The 22,668-nt window shown below is 37.0% G+C and overlaps 1 protein-coding gene across 5 annotated transcripts in view; it reads right to left on the reverse strand.

The window, feature by feature from the left end:
* The window catches only part of SUGCT (succinyl-CoA:glutarate-CoA transferase), a 556,817-nt gene that overhangs the window by 488,561 nt on the left and 45,588 nt on the right, over window positions 1–22,668 (reverse strand). For all 5 annotated transcript variants that reach the window (XM_036327439.1, XM_036327436.1, XM_036327438.1 and 2 more), the window contains exons 7-8: window positions 18,489–18,580; window positions 11,833–11,976 (exon numbers count right to left, since the gene is read on the reverse strand). In XM_036327439.1, the coding sequence (XP_036183332.1) occupies window positions 11,833–11,976; window positions 18,489–18,580 (236 nt within the window). The remainder of the gene's footprint in view (window positions 1–11,832; window positions 11,977–18,488; window positions 18,581–22,668) is intronic.

The raw sequence follows: 22,668 nt of genomic DNA on the forward strand, positions 1-22,668 counted from the left end.
ACGCCCCCTGGTGGTCAGCGCATGTCATAACAACCAGTTGTTCGATTGTTCGGTTGTCCCAGTTGTTCTGCCTTTTGGTCCATTTGCATATTAGCCTTTTATTATATAAGATTGTTGGGATTCTTTCTACCCAGGGAAATTAGACAAGAAAAGAAACAAAAAGTGCCCTGGCTGGTGTCACTCAGTTGGTTGAGCATCATCCTAAGTGCCAAAAGGTCACCAGTTCAATTCTTGATCAGGGCACATACCCCGGGTTGAGGGTTCAATCCCTTGTCAGGATGCATAGAGAAAACAACTGATCAATGTCTCTTTTACATCAATGTTTCTCTCTCTTTCTCTGTCCCTTTATCTGTCTCTAAAATCAAGAAAAAACATTTTTTTAAAAAAAGAAGGAAAGAAAGGCATCCATGTTGGAAAGGAAGAAGTAAAACTATCTCAATGCATAGATGGCATGATCTTGTACATGGAAAAATCCTAAAATATCCACTAAAATACTCTTAGAACTAAAAAAGCTAGCCCTACTAGGTTCTAAGACACAAGATCAATGTACAATCATCATACTAAGTTCCGTTGCTCAGTGCTGATCACACTACTTATTAAAAATCATTCTCCCCAAAGGACAAGCCAAGATGTATCTCTGTAAATCCCTCATAAGAGCTAAAACATATTCCCCAGACATCCTCACTCACCATAACATTGTCAAGAATAACAGTGTTCCAGGCACTGGGCACTCAATAAATATTTAAGTGAATTAATGCCGGGAGGACTTTATCCTCTTAGGGAGAGTAGAAGCACAGCACAGTCTGCTTTCAGTCTGAGTTCAGGTCCCAGACCTGCTACTTACTGGCTGTGTGACCTAGGCCAGGTTATGTTGCTATTCTGCTTCCTCCTCAGTAAAACAGGAACAATAAACTGTTTGGGGAAACAAATTAGTGAATATATGCAATGTGCTTAGAACAGAGTCTAGTATAAAGTAAATGTGACATAAGTTTTACTGTTATTAGAGTCACTCTCAAAAATTCAACTTTGATAAATATAAACAGCCTAAATAATGCAACATCTACTATAACATCGGGAAGTTTATAGCACTCTCCCAGTGCTACACCTTGGCAGACACTGTTAATAATCACAGCACTCTTTTTCCAGAACCTGTCTCAAAATTCTCAATACGTGTCTCCAGTCAGCCCAGATCGCAGAAAACATAAGAGCTGTTTGCAGTCTTGAGTTGCTTCTATTAAACATTCTACCAAAACTGCACCAGAACTCAACTCTTGCTCTACAGGTTTGACCTTGTACCATGCCAAGAAATTCCCTCCCCCCAAAACAGAACAGGCTATCACTGATTCCCAACCTCTAATGTGCCTACTGGCCATAGAATATTGAGTTACACCCCATGTTTATTCTGCAGATGAGTATTAACAATGGCCAGTGACAATGTCAACTTCTAGGGAACATCTTTCAGTGGGTCACAGTGGCATTTTGCCGGTTCCTAGAACTTGCCACGGTTTGTACATGCTTTGGGCCTTTGCATGTACTGCTCCCTCTATCTGGAATAATCTTGCCCTGGCTAAAATAGGTGACCCTGTTATCTTTATCAAAACTGTTAATTTCCTTCTGTGAATTTATCTCTTGTTACTTGGTTTACCGCCTATTATTTCCAACTACAATGTAAATTTCATGGAGCAGGGAACTTGCTGAATTATTTATCACTTATTGTATACTCTGGCAAATAAGGAAAAACAGGTATAAATGGATGGGTGGATGATAAATGGATTCTGTTAGTACAAATTTGACTTAATTTCTTATTCCCTAAAGTGAGTATCAATAGGTTAAAAAAATAAAGATCATAATAATAATCTTTAAGGTAAAAAATATATTTAGTAGATGGCATTTACCACAACAGAAAAGTATATTAAAGCATTTTAGAAGATTTTTCTATGAAAATGTTGGAAACCAACCCAGTTTCCTTTAGCCCTCAGTCATCTAGAAAATGAAATCAACCAGAATATCCAAATTGCTAAGCACTCCAGCTAATCAAGATATTATAAATTGCTGCTATACAATGACTCTAGGCTGCAAAATATTTTAAAATTACTCACCATTATACCTAATACACATTCTGTTAATAACTAAAATGATTTTGCTAGAAATTAAATCTCAGCTACCATGCCCGATGTTAGTGGTCTACTTAGCTACAATGATGGCATAATAGTTGAGGCCAAATAGACACATTCCACTAGGAATCAGCTGGTCTATACCTATGGCAGATAAACAGTCACCCTTAATTATAAACAGCCTATATAATGCAACATCTACTACTTAATTAGTCAATACAAAAAAATATGATCACTACATTTTATTCTACATAAAATTTTCTGATTCTAGAAAGGACAAAGATGGAGGTGAAACTGATGAACAGAGAAGACATTTGCCTAACAAATTTTTCTAACTCTAGTAATAGAGAATATAGGTGATTCTAAAACTGTTAAACCCACCTTTAAGAACAATTAAATTTATTTTTCTATAAGAGTCTACAAGGAAAAAAATCTAATTTCAGGGAATATTTGTCAATACCAATGGATCTTTCTCCTATTTTATATCTTGATCTTAATTATGTTTCTATTGTTTTAAACATTTTAAAAGCACCAACTTGTTTTAAAGTACTATCTAACAAGAGAATTAAATTAGATTACAATAAAATTTATTTTCCCACTTTATTCTCTTCTCCTTTGAGATATCCTCCACTAATAATTATTGATTACTATTACTTACAAGCTCTTGTTTGTGGCTTACATATAAAAATATGCAATGCCCATGAATATAACTAATGACTTCAATTATACAAAACCAGAGAATCCTACCTGCATTTCACTGAATCTTCTTTTAAAAATGGTGAACCATGATTTGTATTGCAGTCACCTATATTCAATCTAACCAACAGTATTAAAAAAATAAAATAAAATAAAAAATTATCTAAAGTACTTTGTACCTTTCCTTGGAAGTCACCTGATTTTTTCATTGTGTGTGTGTATATCTTTATCTTCCTGGTTGCTCTTCTTAATATTAGGCAAATCTTAATATCCATTTGTATCCCCTGAACTTAAATTAATAGACAGCGGGAGGCTTCAGAGAGAGTGCTCATTAAAGAATGGAAGCTGGACTAGGATGAAAAATTGCCAACAGGCTGACAAGGGCCTTCAAGGCAGGAATGCATCGGGCTCCTCAAAAGAGGAGGTTCAAATGCACACTGACAGTTCCCTGACTTCTTGAACTTCCTCGTATTATCCTGCTTCCCCTCTCCCTACTCCAGTTCTCTCCACTTCGTTGGTCATATACCGCTGCCTCTCTACCTTTCCTTTTTCTATTCACCTTTCAGCATAATCTCAACTTTCAGCTTCCACTCCCTTCTTGGATGCACAATTGTCTTCCCTCACAGATTTAGCACATTCTAGAGCTGACTTACCAATTTAGTATAGTGCTTAAGGCCCATGATACTTTAGAGTAGGGGGGGGAGACGTCAGGCCTGTGGGACATAAAACGCCCTTGAAATGATGTCTGGCCCTGCGGAGGCATTAGAGGTGATTGAATTAAATGCTTGACCAAAAAGAGCAGGCTAATTTTTTAAATTGTTAATTTTGTATGGCCCGTGAATGGTGTTATAAATATCCAAATGGCCCTTGACAGAAAAAGGTTCTCCACCCATGCTTCAGAGGTACAAAAGAGCGTTTAATTTTAATTTCTTTCGAAATCAGAAGAAAAAAAGTGAATGCAATAATGTTAAACACATAATAATGAATTATGTTTATCTTCATATCAATGCAATTATAATTCTTAATATTTTTATGGAGAAACGTACCCACAAAGGCAACATTTTCTAGGGCCCACAGGAGTCATAATGGGCCCTGAATTCCTCTGAATGAGCTCAGCCTTACAGCCCTCCCCACTAGCCTCAGGGGGAACACCCAGACCAGAGGTAACTGTATGAGTATTTATTTCAAAACCTGATTTATGGTGATGGTTGCATAACTCACTAAATTTACTAAAAATTATCACATGGTCACTTCAAATAGGGTGAATTTTGTGGTATATAAAATATAACTCATGAAAATTGTAAAAAAAAGATATAGCAATAAAAAAAAGCAGAAACACAGTTGCATCTAAAGACACAAAAAAGATAAATTTCAGATTACTATACTTGTTTGAAATTCAAAAGTTTATCCATAAAATTGTGCTATAATAATGGGAGTTAAAATATTATGTACCCTAAATATAAACAATATTACAAACATGGAGAAAGAATAGTGACAACAAAAATGCCAAAACATTCTGTATGTGAAATAATTATTTAAGTTTGGTGCTAAAAAAAAAAAAAAAAAAAAAAAAAACTAACTCATTGTAGTAGTAATTATGAGAGCCTGGTTGCAATTAAGTACAGGAAGGATATTAAAACTTCCAATAGATATTTCTGTAAGCCACAACAGAAGAATAAAAGCAACAGAATAATTGGAACCACATCCCAAACCACTTCCTTGTTATTTACCAATATTATCTAAAGAATACTGTTTAGATGCTGATGATAGACAATCTTTAGTTGACAACTTTAAATCATATTAAGACTAAAAAAAAAAAAATCAAAGAACTTTATGAAAAGGGTTAAAAGTTTATAGCCATGAAACTCCAAAAAACTTGATGCCCACTAAAAACCACATCCCGGCCACTGTCATATCTGTACAATGTAATGGTTTTGTTGTGGTTGAGGCAATCATCTCTGAGTTAATAATTAGCTACTATTCAAATCAGTGTAATTTATCTATTGTACATTAGATCACGCTTAAGAGAGGAAATACAAAATTTCATCTTTAGCAATTGATATTAAATGTTATAAACATTCATTTGTAATTCTCTAATGTAATAAAAATGAGTAGAAAAGTATGTTTTTTACCACTGTATGAAATCACAGGCATTCTTCACCAGGGTAAAATTAGGTGCTAATATAATCTACTTAATGCAGGTGAAAATTTATATTAAAAAGAAATGAACACAGTTTTTAAGGGAGAAGTTTCCTATTATGTTATTTGTAAACTATCTGCAAATAGCACTTTCCATAATGCCATTTTTAATTATTTTGTGGTTTGGTTTTTGGATCTGTAGTATGTGAATGTTATCTTAAATGAAAAGACTAAGTGAAGTTAGTCAAGATTTCTGTATTATGAAAAGTTATAATAATTATGATAAAATCAGTCAATAACCAAATCTCAGCACATTTATAACACTGTGAAATATTTTTATAATCTAATAAAATTTATACTAGTCATCAGCAGAACACTTTCAATTTACAAAGAATTTTTTATATCCTTTATTGAATTAGATCCTTTAAACAACACAGTATAGTATTAGTACACTGAACATTGGTGGTTGGTTCCCCAATGTCCATTTCCCCTTCCTCTAACCGAAAAAAAAAAAATAACCACACCTTTCTTTGCGGGAAATCACCTCTCTATAGTCATAGCCCTATGATTTGAGTGAAGTTAACCCCAACACCAGTGCCAGGAATTGCTTAAGGCAATCAGCCTACTCTTTCAGGCCTCATTAATAGGTTCAGGAATAGTCATTTAGCCCTGTGAAAATGTATGGAGACAAAGAAATGAAAGAACAGAACAAAACTCCAGAAAAAGAACTGAACAAAATGGAGACAAACAATCAACCAGATGTAGAGTTCAAAACATTGGCTATAAGGATTCTCAACAAACTTAGGGGAAGAGTAGATGAACTTAGAACTTCAACAATGCAATAGGAAACATAAAAATATAAAACATAAAAAGAACCAGTCAGAAATGAAGACTACATTACATGGAATCAAAAGTGGAGTAGATTCAGCAGAGAATCAAATCAAAGATTTAGAAGATGAGGAAGTAAAAACCAACCAAATAGAACAGCAAAAGAAAACAATTTAGGATAATATAAAGAGCCTCTGGGACAACTTCAAGCACACCAAAATTAGCAATTGGGGGGGGGGGGATAGATGGGGGTGACAGAGGGAGAAGAGAGTAAGGATTTGAAACCTATGTGAACAAAGAATGATGAAAAACTTCCCTAACTTGGTGAAGAATATAGACATACAAGTCCAGGAAGTGCAGAGAGTCCCAAACAACATGAACCCAGAGGTCCACACCAAGACACATCATACTTAAAATGCCAAAGGTTAAAGAAAAAGAGAAAATCTTAAAAACAATAAAAGAAAAGCAATCAGTTATCTATAAGAGAGCTCCCATAAGGCTGTCAGCTGACTTCTCAACAGGAATGTTGCAGGCCAGAAGAGAGTGGCAAGAAATATTCAAAGTGTTGAAAAACAAAGACCTATAACCAATATTACTCTACCCAACAAAGCTATCAGTTAGAAACAAAGGATGGATAAAGAGCTTCCCAAACAAGAAAAAGCTAAAAGACTTCAACATTACCAAATCAGTATTACAAAAAAATGTTAAAGGATCTTCTTTAAGAAGGAGGAAAAAAATAAAAAACACTAATAATAAAATGGCAATAAATACCTATCAGCAAATAAAGGGTGTCCCAAAATTCATGCAAGAAATAATTTTGAAAGAAAACACAGGTTTATAATTAAAAATTGTAAATTTTTTATTGATTCATAAAGTATACAGTATAGGGTTATGTATGGAGTAGCATATCGGGTAAATGGCCTCCACAGCTTTGCTGGCACATAAGCACTCTTTTGTTGAAATTTTCCATGACTGTTTTGCATAAATGTGGCTGAATTTCATTGATACGGCGCTCAATTTCCTCCTTCAAGGCATGGGTGGTCGTGGGCTTGTTGGCATAAACCTTAGACTTCAAAACCCCAAAGAAAAAAGTCCAACAGCGTTAAATCGCATGATCTGGGCGGCCAATTCTGATCACCAAAACGGGAAATTACATGACCAGGAAATGACTCATGCAGTAATTGAATTGTTTCTCGGGCTGTATGGTATGTGGCACCGTGGAGGCCATTTACCCGATATGCTATTCCGTACATAACCCTATACTGTATACTTTATGAATCAATAAAAAATTTACAATTTTTAATTATAAACCTGTGTCTCCTATCAAAATTACTTCTTGCGTGAATTTTGGGACACCCCTTACTCTAAATGCAAATGGATTAAATGTTCCAATCAAAAGTCATATGAAGGCCGAATGGATAACAAAATAAGACCTCCATAGATTTCACTTACATGTGGAATCTTAAAAACAAAATAAATGAACAAGCAGAACAGAAATGAACTCATAGATATAGAAAACATTTTGACAGTTACCAGATGGCAGGAGGGTTGAGGGAACAGGTAGAAAAGGTTGAAGGAATTAAAAAATACAAATTAGTAGTTACAGACTAGTCAGGAGATATAAAATCCCGCATAGGGAAGATAGTCAATACTACTGTAATAACTACGTATGGTATCAGATGGGTACTAGATATATCAGGGTGATCACTCATAAGTTATATAAATATCTAATCACTGGGTTATAAACCTGAAACTAATATAATATTGTATATCAACTGTAATTAAAGAATAAAATATTAAAGTAAAAGTTTAAAAAAGAAATAGAAAAATACTGTTTACAATCTCCAATTGGTTGAATCTGAAGATATGAAACCCAGGGATATGGAGAGCAGACTGTATACTTATTGGGAAAAAAATACACGAATAAGTAGACCCATGAAGTTCAAACCCATGTTGTTCAACAGCTAACTATATACAATGGAACATTTTTCAGCCAAAAAAAAAAAAAGGAAAGTCTGCCACTTTCGGCCATCATGGATGAAGCTTGACGGTATTATGTTAAGTGAAATAAGTCAGACAGAGAAAGACAAATAGCATATGATCTGACTTATATAACAGGGTATAGGGTATTAAAAACAAGCCTCACAGTTAACTAACTAACCAAGAATTAAAAATACTAACAAAACTTATAGTCTAAAATATTGATAGTTTCATATTAAACATGTTGCAGGCAGCAGCAGTTCCAGTTCCCCTTTTCGCCAACTTCGACCACAGGAGTGTAGCGGATGCCAATGGCTGGCCAGGCCTGCAACATCCTGTCCCCAGAAATAAAACCCGCAGAGAGAAAAGATGCCAGACACTGACACCCATGAAAGAGAGCATCGAAACCACCCGATGCGAAACTACGAATTACCAGAATTCCTTAGTTCCCTTCTTTCCACGATTCCCCCTATAAAAGCCCTTTTGCCTACCCTGAGATATTAAGATGGTTATTAAAGCATAAGCCTGCTATCTTCTCAGGATGTTGGCACCGAAATAAATCACTTTCCTTTCATCAGCACCTGGGTCATGTGTTTGGCTTCATGGTGTCAGGCAAAAGAACCTGAGGGTTGTTTGGGCTGGTTTCACTTACATGTGTAATCTAAAATATTTTTTTAATTTAAAAAAAAAAATACCAAGCTCATAGATACAGAGAACAGATAGGTGGTTGCCTGAGGCAGGGGATGAGGTTGGGCAAAATGCGTAAAGGGGGTCAAAAGGTACAAACTTCCAGTTATAAATAAGTCATGAGGATGTAATATACAGCATGGTGATTATAGTTAATGTTACTGAATTGTATATTTGAAAGTTGCTAAGAGAGTGGATCTTAAAAGTTCCCATCACAAGAAAAAAATGTTGTAACTGTGGTGACAGATGTTAACTAAATATTGTGGTGATCATTTCACAGTATATACAAATATAAAATCATTATGTTGTCGATGTGAAACTAATATAATGTTACATGTCAATTATATCCCAATTTTTAAAAAGGTGGTTCATTAATTTTAAATGCACTAATAATCTTAGCAACCTCTGATTACGTTAGTTTGTTAAAGCACAATAGGCTAAATCACTGCTACCATATTTGCCAAAAGCAAATCATATCAACATTAGTTGTTTATCAAGTACCCTAACTCAATGGCTCTCTACCTTTTTCTAGCAAACCTAGGGGCCATGAGACATATCCATTGGTAACAACTGATCTCCAACTGATTTCAAAAGATGGGTGGAGTCTGCAGCATTTGACAAATACTAACTGAGCTGGGCTGTGAGGATACCAATGAAAGCAAGAACAAATATTATTTCTGCACTCCTGGAACTTACAGTCTCAAGGAGTAACATGAACAATAAATATAGACACACACCCAAAAGGGCTGGTATATATGCATTAAGTTTGCCCTTACTGTTCCCTCACTTGAAACAACCCTAGCAGTGATTCTACCTGTATCCAACCCCACCCGCAGAAAAACCACAGAACCACAGACTTTGACATTGTAAATCACTGTGTTAGGTGCTGGAAGAGAATTAAACTCCACAATACTTTTTCCAAAGCTAATTAATTAATCATTAACAGATATGTAAAGCAATCTAGGTAGAGATCAGGAGACATAAGTAGAGTCCCAAATCCAGGCCCAGCTACGAAATTTGTTAAGTACTGGAGCAAAATAAAAAATGTATGGCCTCTTGTTTAAAATGACTAAGAATTTCAAGGCAATGACAACAAAACATTTAAACTAAGCCTAGGGCCCTCTGTGACTTAACTGGTCACACACCCATGAACTCTTCCAGGCATCCATACTTATTGGATGTGCAACCGTTAGCCAGTCACTTAACTAATTTCAGGTTCCTTACAGATGCAAAATTAAGGGAAGGAAAAAAAACTTCAGCTCTTCCCATAACTAACATTTGTGTTTCGCTGTTAAGGAGACAGATCATTTACAGAGAATTCTTTTACCATGTTATGTAATCATTAAAATTCTGACTGTGACTCAAAGCTAGTGTTGAAAACCCATACATAGTATTTCACTTTCACACACTTCTTTAATTTTGCCTAAGAGAAAAAAAAATCTCCAAAGCAGTATTCTAAGTTTATTATTTTCCCATGTATGCCATTTAAATATGAAATACCCAACTGAGGTCTCTGTCTATAGAGTAATTTTCTTTACAGTAAAATGTTTACTTGTACAAATTAAATATTTTTTTTGTATCCCTAAAAAATTACCTACTCAGAATCAGCTTCACATATGGTACAGCAACTTGGTATGCTCTAGTTAAAAAGAGGCAAATGTCCATTTGAAAGAGAGTTAACACTTTTTTAAAAAATATATTTTATTGATTTTTTACAGAGAGGAAGAGAGAGAGATAGAGAGTTAGAAACATCGATGAGAGAGAAACATCGATCAGCCACCTCCTGCACATCTCCTACTGGGGATGTGCCAGCAACCCAGGTACATGCCCTTGACCGGAATCGTACCTGGGACCTTTCAGTCCGCAGGCCGACGCTCTGTCCACTGAGCCAAACCGGTTTCGGCAAGAGTTAACACTTTTATTCCTTTAGTTTAGTATTTAGCATAACATAACTGATAGCTATCTAAACCAGGGGTTCTTAATCTAGAGTCCATGGAAAGAATTCTGGGACCTAATTAACCTGAATGGAAAAAAATATATATTTCCTGGCTGGTGTTGCTCATTGGTGAGTGTCAACCCATGGACCAAGAGATCACCAGTTCAATTCCCCAGTCAGGGCACATGCCCAGGTTGCAGGCTCAGTCCCCAGTAGGGAGCATGTAGGAGGCAGCCATTCGATGTTTCCCTCTCATCAACTTTCTATCTCTCTATCCCACTCCCTAACATTCTCTCTAAAATCAATAAAAACATATTTTAAAATATTTTTAATAAAAGAAAAAAGCATATCTTTATTTTCATCAAACTCTAAACAAAATTTAGCATTTTCTTCAATTATGAATATAGGTAACAAATCAACAAACACAGGACAGGTACCATAGTAGTACCTATGACTTGATCACTAATAAATAATATACACATTTTCATACCATATTATAGTTATTGCATCTATTTTAAATGTTGTTTATGCTCAATACCTCAAATGACAATAGTTATTGGACTCACTATTAGATCTTGTGGTTTAATGTAAATGGTATAACACATTAATGTATACAGTATGAATTATAAATGATACAGCAAAAATTTGTTTTTACATTGAAACAACTACATTTCAATATAATTGGCTTCCTTTGTACACCTACCTATATCATTTTATATATTTAAAAACATAATTCTGAGAAAATGTCTACAGGCTTCACCAGAATACCCAAAGGGTCCGAAGTACAAAGAAGGTGAAGAAATCTTGGTCAAAATAAGTTACAGAGCTCATCTATATATATAAAAGCCTAAGTGACCGACCAACTGACCGACTGAACAACCGAACGACCAGTTGGTAGGTCACTATGACACGCACTGACCACCAGGGGGCAGACGCTCAATGCAGGAGCTGCCCCCTGGTGGTCAGTGTGCTCCCACAGTTAACCTCCCACAGCCAGCAAACCTCCCGCGATCCCCCCCCAGCCAGCCAGCCCTGATAAGCTCCGATCGGGTTGGCTGGCCAACCTCCCACGGTCCCTCCCCCCAGCCAACCTTCCATGGCCCCGATCAGCCCCAATCGTCAGCCAGGCCAAGGGACCCCCCAACCGTGCACAAATTCATGCACCAGGCCTCTAGTGAAACAATAAAATAGAAACACTTATACTCTTGTAGTAGATCTATTACAATAAAAACCGTCTCTAAAATCTAGTTCAGTGGCAATGTCTACATACAACAAAATTTTTGTGGTTATTTTAATATGACAACAATTAAATACATCAAAACAAAACAGCTTTTTGTTTTTTTCTGTTTTGTTTTCTGTTTTTCCAGATGTGATCACTGTGTGTAGTATGAAAAAGTATAACCCAGATACATGCTTTTACTACATTATCTAAAATGTTATTTGGATTGGTACCTGAGATGACAGTAGGTTACAATCAATGAACAGTCCTTTTCCAGTTTTATATCTTTGTATCAATCCAGCCATAATGGCTCCATATGCATACAGGCCAGTGGCAAGATCAGTCATGGCCACTCCTGGACGAACTGGATCTCCGTCCTGATTTAAGAGTTGGGTTGAGAAAAACAGAGACAATTGAGAATTAAAACCATCATATGATTTCTCAAGTATTCTAAGGTCAAAGAGAAGAAAAAGTTGTATATGCAAACACACACTAAAGAAATACAACAAACTACTATAGATATCTGTTGGTGGTAAGAATATATTTATATTTACTGTATATTTGCTGAATTTCTTGCCCTATCCCCTACCAACCAAAGCCAAACCAAATAAAATAAAATTTGTAAACATGTCTTAAGTTCTTTTTTATATATTTTACCTTGTTTATATTTTACTAAATTTTAATTCTAAAAATTATTAGTAGAATGACTTATTTTTTTATAGTCTCTTAGAAACTGCATTAAATGTATTTATCTCTTTTAATACATTAACAAAACTCTTTTGTAAGAACAATCTTTGGTGATTTTCCTGTAAAACTAAGGCATCAGAAAAGGAAAATTTTACTCAAGACTTACGATATACAATTACAGTGGAAGGAAAAAGTATAAAATAAAATATTAAGAGTCTTCTCAATTACTCACTTTTCATATTCATTCATGTGTTTCTCCACAGTCATTATTATCAATGTTATTTTCTTATACTCCTTCATTCCCCTATTTATCCATGTATTCAAAAACTCATTAAAAGTAAAGCCTGAACATTACTTAGAAAACTACTGAAATCTGAATAAAGTGTGGAGTTTAGTTAATAATTTTGTACCAGTGTTAATTTCTTAGTTTTGATCATTCATTGTACTATGGTTTTGTAGTGTTAATATTACAAAATGGTGAAGGATATACAGTATAGGGTAATGATGAAGGTTATGAATTAAGAGTATTGGAATCTTCTGTACCATTTTTGTAACTTTTCTGTAAGTATAAAACTTTTAAAAATAAAAATGTTGAAAAGTAAAACCTGAAGTATTTCTTTAAAAATAAAATATGATAATTTTGAGATGGCAGAAATCTTATAGTGTTTTTTATTTTTAAAAAATAATAGCAGCTAGTCCACCTGGAGTGGCTCAGTTGGTTGAGTGTTGTCCTGGGCAACGAAAGGTTGCCAGCTCAATTCATGGTCAGAGCACATACTTGGGTTGAGGCTTGGCTCCCCGGTTGGGGCACATTCAGAACGCAACTGACCAATGTTTCTCTCTCACATAGATGTTTCTCTCTATGTATCTATCTTTCTCTCTCTATTTATCTTCCTCTCTTTCTCTCTCTCTCTCCCTTCCTCTCTCTAAAGCATGTCCTTGGGTAAAGATAAAAAATAATAATGATAATAATGCAAGCTGGAAAATAAGAGGGAAAAAACAGGAGAGAAAATACTTGTAAAGTTTTTGTTTCCTTCGTATCACAATATCCTAAATTATAAAATTAAGAATTTTAAAAAGATTATTTTCCAGACACAATTTAAGACTATTTAACATTTTCATTCATTTTCCCATGTCTGTTTCCCTACTTTGTCTGCCCAATGAACTAGATTGTAGAAAAGGAAGGAAAGGAGGGAGAAAGAATGAAAAGTCATCTGTTTTCTAAGTTATCTATAATAATAAAAGCATAATATGCTAATTAGACCGGACGACCTTCCAGACGAAACTGCAGCAGAGGCAGCCTTGCCGCGGGAGGGGGCCAAGACAGAGATGGCCACCACGGCAGGCGGGGGCCAAGACCCTTGCACAAATTTCGTGCATCAGGCCTCTAGTTATTTATAATCTTGTTTTGGTTTTTAAAAGATGTATGCAATAAAATGTAATAAATTCTGGCAGATAATTCAATTAGGAGGCATGAATTTGAAAAGTCACCAAGCGTTTTTCTCCTTAGTCTTATTACTCAGCCTAATTACTTATAAAACAACAAAAATGTTAAAACTTTCTTTTTTAAGTAGTTTCATTTTCAAAATAAATAATTATTCTTAAATGTATCTGTGTCTATAAGTCATACATTTATTTCGTACTGAGTCATTCATTATACTACTGTAATCTACAGAAAATATTGTTTTTACCTGGGAGCACATTAATTTTTTTAATGACCTATTTTCTAAAATATGAATTCTTCCACCATTTGCTAACTTCAATACTTTTGGAAAAGTCCTGGCCTTTCTTAGTTTTTTCTCAATTATTCAATGAGGGTAATGATAAAATCTACCTCATTGGTAGATATGAGAATTATATAACAAAAGATGCATCAAAGCACTTTATGAATATAAAAGGCTACAAAAATGGGACTTTTTAAAAGACTCTTGGTGTGATGCTAGGAGACTCATAAAATAATTTGGCAATAGTTCAGAGGGGGAGAGAGAAGATGAGAACCTCAATCAAGGACAGAGAAAGGAGGATGGATGGATTGAAGAGATACGTAGAAATTTGAATTCTTAGACTTTGATTATTGGCTGAGTAGAGTCAGGATTAAAAATGAAATTAGCCCTGACTGGTTTGTCTCAGTGGAGAGAGCATCAGCCTGCAGACTCAAGGGTCCCAGGTTCGATTCCGGTCAAGGGCATGTACCTTGATTGCGGGTTCATTCCCAGTGGGGAGTGCGCAGGAGGCAGCTGATAGATGTTTCTCTCTCATCGATGTTTCTAACTCTCTATCCCTCTCCCTTCCTCTCTGTAAAAAAGCAATAAAATATATTTTAAAAATGAAATTAATTTGGAAAAACAATCAACAGAAAATTAAGTTTCCAAGGTAATATTTTGACTATGAAAACCACTGTAAGTATTATTTACAGTCCTGATTAGTAGGAAAAACTTATTTAGAAGTACAAAGAACAACATGGAGAACAAAAAGTGGCACGTTCATATCAAATGGGGATTTCAGTGCACATGAACACAGTCACCACAGTCTCTGCCTCCACAGTTCATAAGAACAAACTCTGAATTATTTCAGTATATGAATCTTCTATTCTAAACACACACTCTACTCAAATTACTCACTGAAGTTAAAATTATGCTTTTAACACAGTCACAAAATTAATTTTCATAAAGTATTCTTTCCCTTACATGAAGGAAATCCCACTTAATAGTTGAAACACTGAACCGAGAGCTATAGAATCCACTCCTAAGCAGCTTCACTTCCTTGCCTATAAATAGGCATTTGAATTAGACTTCAGCGTGGTTTTTTCATATAATTCAGGTGATGCCTCCACCATCAGTTCACAACTTTATCACTACCAATTAAAAATATATATTTTTCCGCCTGGCCAGTGTGGCTCAGTGGTTGAGCATCAACCTGTGAACCAGGAGGTCACGGTTCAATTCGCAGTCAGGGCACATGTCCAGGCTGCGGGCTCAGTCCCAGTGTGGGGTGTGCAGGAGGCAACTAATTGTGATCCTCTTTCATCATGGATGTTTCTATCTCTCTCCCTCTTCCTTCCTCTCTAAAATCAATAAAAATATTTTAAAATAAAAATAAAAATGTATTTTTCCCTATTTTACAGAAGTGAAAACTGAAGTCAGACAACTTATCTAATGTTACACTGAATGACAAAATGAAAGTTCAAATTCTGGTTTTCCGATTCCCAAGACTGTTCAATGAAGACATTAAATAGGTCACCAATGAAGATAATAAAGATAATGACAGGAACTGGACTTAACAAAAAAACTGTGAGGGTTAAAGTTCCCAGATAACATAGCAGGGGAGAGACAAGCCCAGGATGACTGAAGCTGAGTCTGGGAAAGAGAGGGTCCGTGCGCAGATTTTAGAAGTGGAGTGAGTGTTGGCATACGGTTATAAAACCACAGACTAGATGTGAGGTTGGAGAGCAAGAAGTGACAAGTAGTGACACTGTCCCTACCCTAGAAGTTGCAGGTTTAATAACCAAGTATGAGCACCTCCAAATGAGAGGAATTTGAAGTAAGTAAATATTATCCATGCATAATCTGGATATTTCAAAACAATGTGCCCAATGTACACTCCCTTTCTATATTGGTATTCATGTGTACTTAAAAGTCCTTTTTTGTCCTATTGATAGTGTTGTAATTAACCTAATCCTATATAATAAAAGCCCAGCAACCTAACGGTGGAATGACCAGAACGACTGGTCAACCAGCTGCTATGACGTGCACTGACCACCAGAGGGCACAGACACTCAACACAGGAGCTGTCCCCTGGTGGTCAGTGAGCTACCACAGTGCGAGCACTGCTCAGCTGACTGGGATGAGCAGCTGCTCTCGCTGCAAACCCCACGGCTGACAGGGAGAAGCCCAAGCTGCAATCCTCCCCTCCTCACCCCAGGCTCCTCCTCCTCACTCCCTGTAGCCTCCTCCGAACGCCCACAGGCAGTACAGCGCCGCTGCTGAGTTCACAGAGCTGACACCGGAGGCTGGGAGGCGGGTTCATGGCCACCTTGGGACTGAGGCCTACTCCGCCGCCTCTCAGTGCTATTGTCCCTGGGCCCAGCCCCAACCAGGTCCCCTGGAGAGGCAAGTGCTCTGGCTCCACAGAAGATGCCAGACCAGGGAGCAGCCGCTCAGCTGACTGGGTTCAGCGGCACTCCCACAGCTGGCCGATCTCTGCAGGCCACGCCCCCCACCAGTGCACGAATCCCATGCACCAGCCCTCTAGTTATTAATAACAGGAAAGGAGCAAAGAGAAGGCCAAATAGTATAGGCATGTCATTTAGGCAGCTTCACCAGGAAGCTAAAGCTTTACACTCCCCAGGAACCAGTAGTGTATTCCCCACAGATTCCTGGGGGAAGGGACTGGACATTTCGGGGAGAGGGGACTAGCAAAGATGCTTGCTGTCAGCAACACCTGTGAACATAGGTCATTGGCCAGAATGGGCGTGGCCACAGCAAATGTGCAAAGATTTGAGATATTTAATCCCCTAAACAAGGAGTTTGAGCTCTTGGTTCTTCTCGGCACACTTGGCTCCTGGCTTAGGCTTAGCTTCCTGCGTTCAACCACAGGACCCACCCCAGGTGCACCCCCACCACAATGGACTAATGGGCTGCAAAGAGTCAAATGTTGAACTGGACCTGGCTGCAACATGGAACGGAAACGCTGGACAGACTTTGCTTTTAGCTCTACTGGATCCCCAGCTGCACTTCTTCCAAGTCTGGAATTCAGGGAAATGGGGCTTTGAAAACCCTGGGATGTAAACAAATAAAAATCACTCATCCTCCTGTGGGAGTCTCAGAAAATTATTTTCCTCAAGATATCGTAAGAACACCACCCCCAACACTCAGTGGGGAAAGGGATACCCCACTTCCACCGATAACAAATTCAACATTTAAATAAGCTGAGTGCTGGTGTGGTGTCCTTAAGGTATCTCGAGAAAAGGTATACTAAAGGAGCCACAGTAATCCTTCACCTACCTCAGTTGTTTTTGTGTTAATCCATTTTAATTTTTGAATATACAAATTTAAAAATCCAAGATCCTTTCACATATTCACAATTGAGTTCAGTGCTTTTAAATAAGACCACTCACAATCATGCCTTATACATAAAAGAACTTTAATAACATAAGAGTAAAGAGCGAGATATCCATCCTCTATTCTCACAAGGGATAGAAAGAAAATCAGTGCACTTAAATATTTTAAGGAAAGGCCATACACATTTTTTCTAAGACTGGTGAAAATAAAACAGATAAGAAGAATACAAAAGACCTTATAGTTAAAGTCACTAATATCCTAGTGCCTGCTTTAAAATTAATAGAAAGAAGTAGACGGTAAAAAAAAAAAAAAGAAGAAGAAGAAGAAGAAGAAGACAAAGGCACTCTGCCTATTTATCCTAACACTAAGCAATACTTTCTGAAGAATTAACTGAAGCAAGTAATTCAGGGAAGAAACACCTACTAGAAACAGTTTTTTAAGACTATCAATCTATTTTGTTTTGGAAATGAATGTCTTTTAGTATTTCTATTTACTAGGCTTTCATACCTTTTTTTTAACTTTAATTACTTTCTTATTATTTTCCCCAAATGTGCATTTTCTAAGAGTCTGCTCTAACCAAGCACCTTTTGGCCACCTATATACCTTTTAGGAACTTCCCTACCTGTCATCAACGAAGAAGGATTACTATGAAATCAAATTAACTTTTTCACTGTCAGAATCTAATGCACATAACAATCAGACACAACTACACCTGAGGCATTATTAATAAGTTTTAAAATAAATAACAACTTACATTATTCCAGAGGGAAAAAGAAACCCTCCACTATGTACACATGCCAAGTGAAGGCACTCTGCAGAAATGGACATCTGTGCACCAGTCTAGTCAGCCATTCTATTTAACAGAAATACTATTCCTAAATTGCATGAAGGTGCTTATGTTGAACTTGAAGAACATAATACATATGCCACATGTGTTTACACTCTATTGCTTCTTGCTAAAAAGAGTGTTATTTTCTATGAGGCCATATTCACATCTAGGGGATATAGATAACTTTCGTAAGTCATTCGCTTTCCTTGGATTCTTTCTAAAATTAACTCAAGTTTAATGGGTTAGTAAAGACTGAAAATCCTTTTGGAACACCTGGTGAAAAATTATGAATAATCTTAAGAAGGATACCTACCTCAGGCCCTGTGATATGCATCAGACCAGAGACAGCAGAGGCCACAGCATCATAACCAGCTCGCTGAGACAGTGGACCTGTCTGGCCGTACCCTAACACAATGAGAACAGACACATTCAGCACCACTTAAGGAGAGCAGTAGTACAATGGTGCGTTTAAAACCATTTGTATGCAGAAATCCTGCAGCATCCTGTTACTATTACCGTCAACACAATCCCTTGAAGAAGGGAGTAAAAATTAATCATGGGGTTGTACCCCAGAAGGTAGCAAACTGGTGACTATACACCTGCACGAATGTTTTAGTCAAGTCTAGTCTGAAGAGTGTTTTCAAATCTTTTTATTTAGAACATTTAAAAATCAGAAGTTAGCACAAAAAATAAAAATTTCTGGCATTGCCAGAAACCAATTCCAGCATGTTCAGCAGGGCTGAATCATCTGGAGTGGCAAGGGCATTTCTCCAAACCTGAATAGGATACATTAAACTGATTTCTTGACTGCCAGACAGCTAAAGGGCATCTAATCTACATGTTATTGCCTCCTACAGGCCAAACACCTGAACAGCCGTAGGCTAATTCCCCCATTCTGACAATGGACTCTGTACCAAACCCTGACCCTTTGAAGTGTATATCTCTGCCTCGCCTCAGGACAAGTTGTGTTAATAAAAAGCATGGGGTCCTGGGAAGAGGAAACCTTAGAATTTAGAACTTAGATCTTAGTTTCCTTTAAGCCAGCAGTTCTCAACCTGTGGGTCATGACCCCTTTCACAGGGGTCGCCTAAGACCATCGGAAAACACATAAATAATTACATATTGTTTTTGTGATTAATCACTATGCTTTAATTATGTTCAATTTGTCACAATGAAATTGGGGGTCACCACAACATGAGGAACTGTATTAAAGGGTTGCGGCACTAGGAAGGTTGAGAACCACTGCTTTAAGCTAAGCTCCTCTGACCCCCAAATGCCTTTCAAAATTATCTTTCATTTCTGGACTCCTATTTAATCTACGCACAGCCTTCTCCAGATTGCTGAGCCCTTCTTAATGCTGGAACAAGAACCCCTGCAGGCATTTTTTGAAAAATCAGAAAATAAAAACTAGGCCCATGTTCTCACATGGCAACAATAAGAGTTAAGTAATAGCTCTTCCCCTTTACACAGGGCATAAATTCTCCAATTTGCCAGTCTCCACCACCACTCACCCCTTTATGCCTCAGCCTGTTTCATTCATTTAACTTACCTTCCAGACTCCAACAGGTATTTGCTATTCTTGTTCTATACAAAGCAATATACAAAGTGGAAAAAAAAATGTCTCCCTAGGTTCTGTTTGCATATTATCTCAAGTATATAAAAAATATATAAATAATTAAAAACCTGAGCATGAATAAAATGATAACATCTCCTAACAGTGAATTTTATGTTACAAAGAGACTGAAAAGGTATCACTTTTTTTTTTTTTTTTTTTGCCATCAGCTAAAACACAAAAAATATTTTATCCTGCTCTCCTCAGTCCTTGTGCTTACTGTGGAATAACAAAGGTTATATTCGGAGATACATGAATCTGTTTCCAAATCCCATGTGTCAATCAGAAAGTGGCCAGATGAAGAACCTTTCATAGCCATCAGCTCTTGGCTGAAATTCCTTGCATACTCTACTTCAGAAAGATCAGGAAAGAAGTGTCTCGAGGTCCTTGCTTGCTTCTCTAGCCACCTGGAACACGCTCCCTCTTTCAGTCCTTACATCCACATAACTCTCTCCCTCGCATCCTCCAAGTCAGCACTCAAACAATTTCTTACCAAAGGGACCTTCCCTAGCGAATGTTAATGAAAGAACACTCTTACTCCTCACTCTTTATCACCCTTACCTGATTATATTTGTCTTGATAGCCTTTATCACCACAAGATATATAACATATTTTTTATTGATTTATTTTGTCTCCTCCCTACTAAAATGTATATAGGATTTTTTCTATTCAACTCACTGTTGTATGCCCAGCATCTAGAATAGAATCCAATAACACTTATTGCATGAATGAATGAATGACTGCTGGTTATATAAAAGATATTATTTCCAAAACACAAATAATCCATAAAAAGTAAATTAATAAAGAAAACAACAGGATTTTTTTCTATTTTGTTTTGTTTTGTAATTGACCAAATGGAAACATAGAAGGTCATTTTCCTTCTCTCCTGGACACACTGAATGTACAGCTACATGTGGAGCTTCACTCTGAGAGAAATCCACAAACCAGTTGAATGATTCCTAAATATTGGACAGGAGAGAATACCCACATCGAAATTGGTAGGAAAGGCTGAGACATACTCTTGTCATAAGGTCCACTCTAGGCACAGTGATAAACAATTAGGATGGAACCCCGAACTCCCAGCTTCTCCCTGAGGAGCAAAGGGTTTCAACAGCACAGTAAATGCCCCAATTTTTAAACTCCCACCTGAGGGGTGGGCCCCCAAACAAGTAGCTCTGATAGCTAGCAGAGTTCAGGCCCACAGACTTGTAGCAAACAAAGTTGTTGATGCAGAGGAACCCTAACCACAGCTACCCCTACAGGGCTCAGAACAGACAAAAAAAAGTCTGCCTCCTGGTCTCTCCTTCCCTGGAAAGAGTGTAACTGCATACTTTATAAGATGTTACCTGAGAGTCTAGTAATTAATACACTTCTAGAGGCTGACTGTGATCCCACCTGGAACCAAAAAGAACCTGTGGGCACATCCCCCACTTTCTCTCTCCAGCTAACGCCAACAATAAAACCAACTCACCAGACTCTCTGGAAGGAACTTCTACTAGTATACTTGTCTCATGCCCCAATTTTTGTAGCTACTTCTTGAGGGATGGGCCCCTGGATCACCTGGCTAGACTGCCAGCCAAGCTTTCATGGGTCCCACAGGACTGTAGTAAACAAACAGGCAGGGTTTTTTAAAGGCTAAGGAGCACCCCCCACAGCTATATGCCCAGGCTCAATGCAGAAGGGTTGCAAGCTTTCACAGTTGTTGCCTGGGGCCCAGCTTCTAATCAGCCTACATCTAGGTGCTGACAGCAACCATTCCCTTTGGGACATTAATGGGTCTTCTCACACCCTCAACTACTGAGAGGCAACAAAGAGAGTGTCTTGGGCAATTACACAGGCTTCAGAGGCACCCAGGAGCTCAGGCTGGGCTCATCCACAAGATTCATCTCCTACACAAGGTCAGTCTGTAAAGACTGAAAGAGGTAGCTGTTTCAGCTAATATGTGAAAACCAACACAGACACTCGAGGAAGATGAAGAAACAAGGCAAAAACATATAACAGACACACAGAAGATAAAGAGACAGAAATCTAAACATACAACTACAGAAAATCATCAAATCACAAAGAAAAAAATGGAGAAAAGAAATTACAAAACAACCAGAAAACAATTAAAATGATAATAGTAAGTCCATGATTGCTATCAATAATCACTTTAAATGTAAATGAACAAAATTCTCCCATCAAGACACTGAATATCGGAATGGATAAAACAAACAAGACCCAACTACATGCTTCCTACAAGAAACTCACTTTAGCTTTAAGGACACAGATTGAAAGTGAAGTGATAAAAAAATATATATTCCATGCAAATGGCAACCAAAACAAAGCAGGGATAGCTATACTTATCAGATAAAATATACTTTAAGATAAAGATGGTCATTATATAATAATAAAGGGGTCAATCTAACAAGAAGACATAACATTTATAACTTTTTAAGCACACAACATAGAAGCATATAAATATATAAAACAAATATTAACAGAAATGCAGGGGAAAATACAGCAATACAATAATAGTAGGGGACTATAATATTCCACTTTCAATAATGGCCAGATCATCCAAGACATAATATCAATAAGAAAATATTGCTGTCAAACCTCAGAGGGAAGGCAAGAGAGGGTGGGCAGGTGGGAAGAAATGAACCAATGAACTTGTATGCATATAAGCATAACCAATGGACACAGACAATAGGGGGGTGAAGGCCTGGGCTGGGAGAGGTCAAGGCGGGGAAAGGGGGACATATGTAATACTTTCAACAATAAAGAATTAATTTTTAAAAAAGAAAAGAAAATACTGGACTTAAACTACACATTTAACCAGATGTATCAATACTTTTTAAACTCTTCCAAAAAACAGACAAGAGCCCTAACCGGTTTGGCT

The sequence above is a fragment of the Myotis myotis genome, unplaced genomic scaffold (genome assembly GCF_014108235.1).
Source record: "Myotis myotis isolate mMyoMyo1 unplaced genomic scaffold, mMyoMyo1.p scaffold_m19_p_11, whole genome shotgun sequence".
In the NCBI taxonomy this organism is placed as follows: domain Eukaryota; kingdom Metazoa; phylum Chordata; class Mammalia; order Chiroptera; family Vespertilionidae; genus Myotis; species Myotis myotis.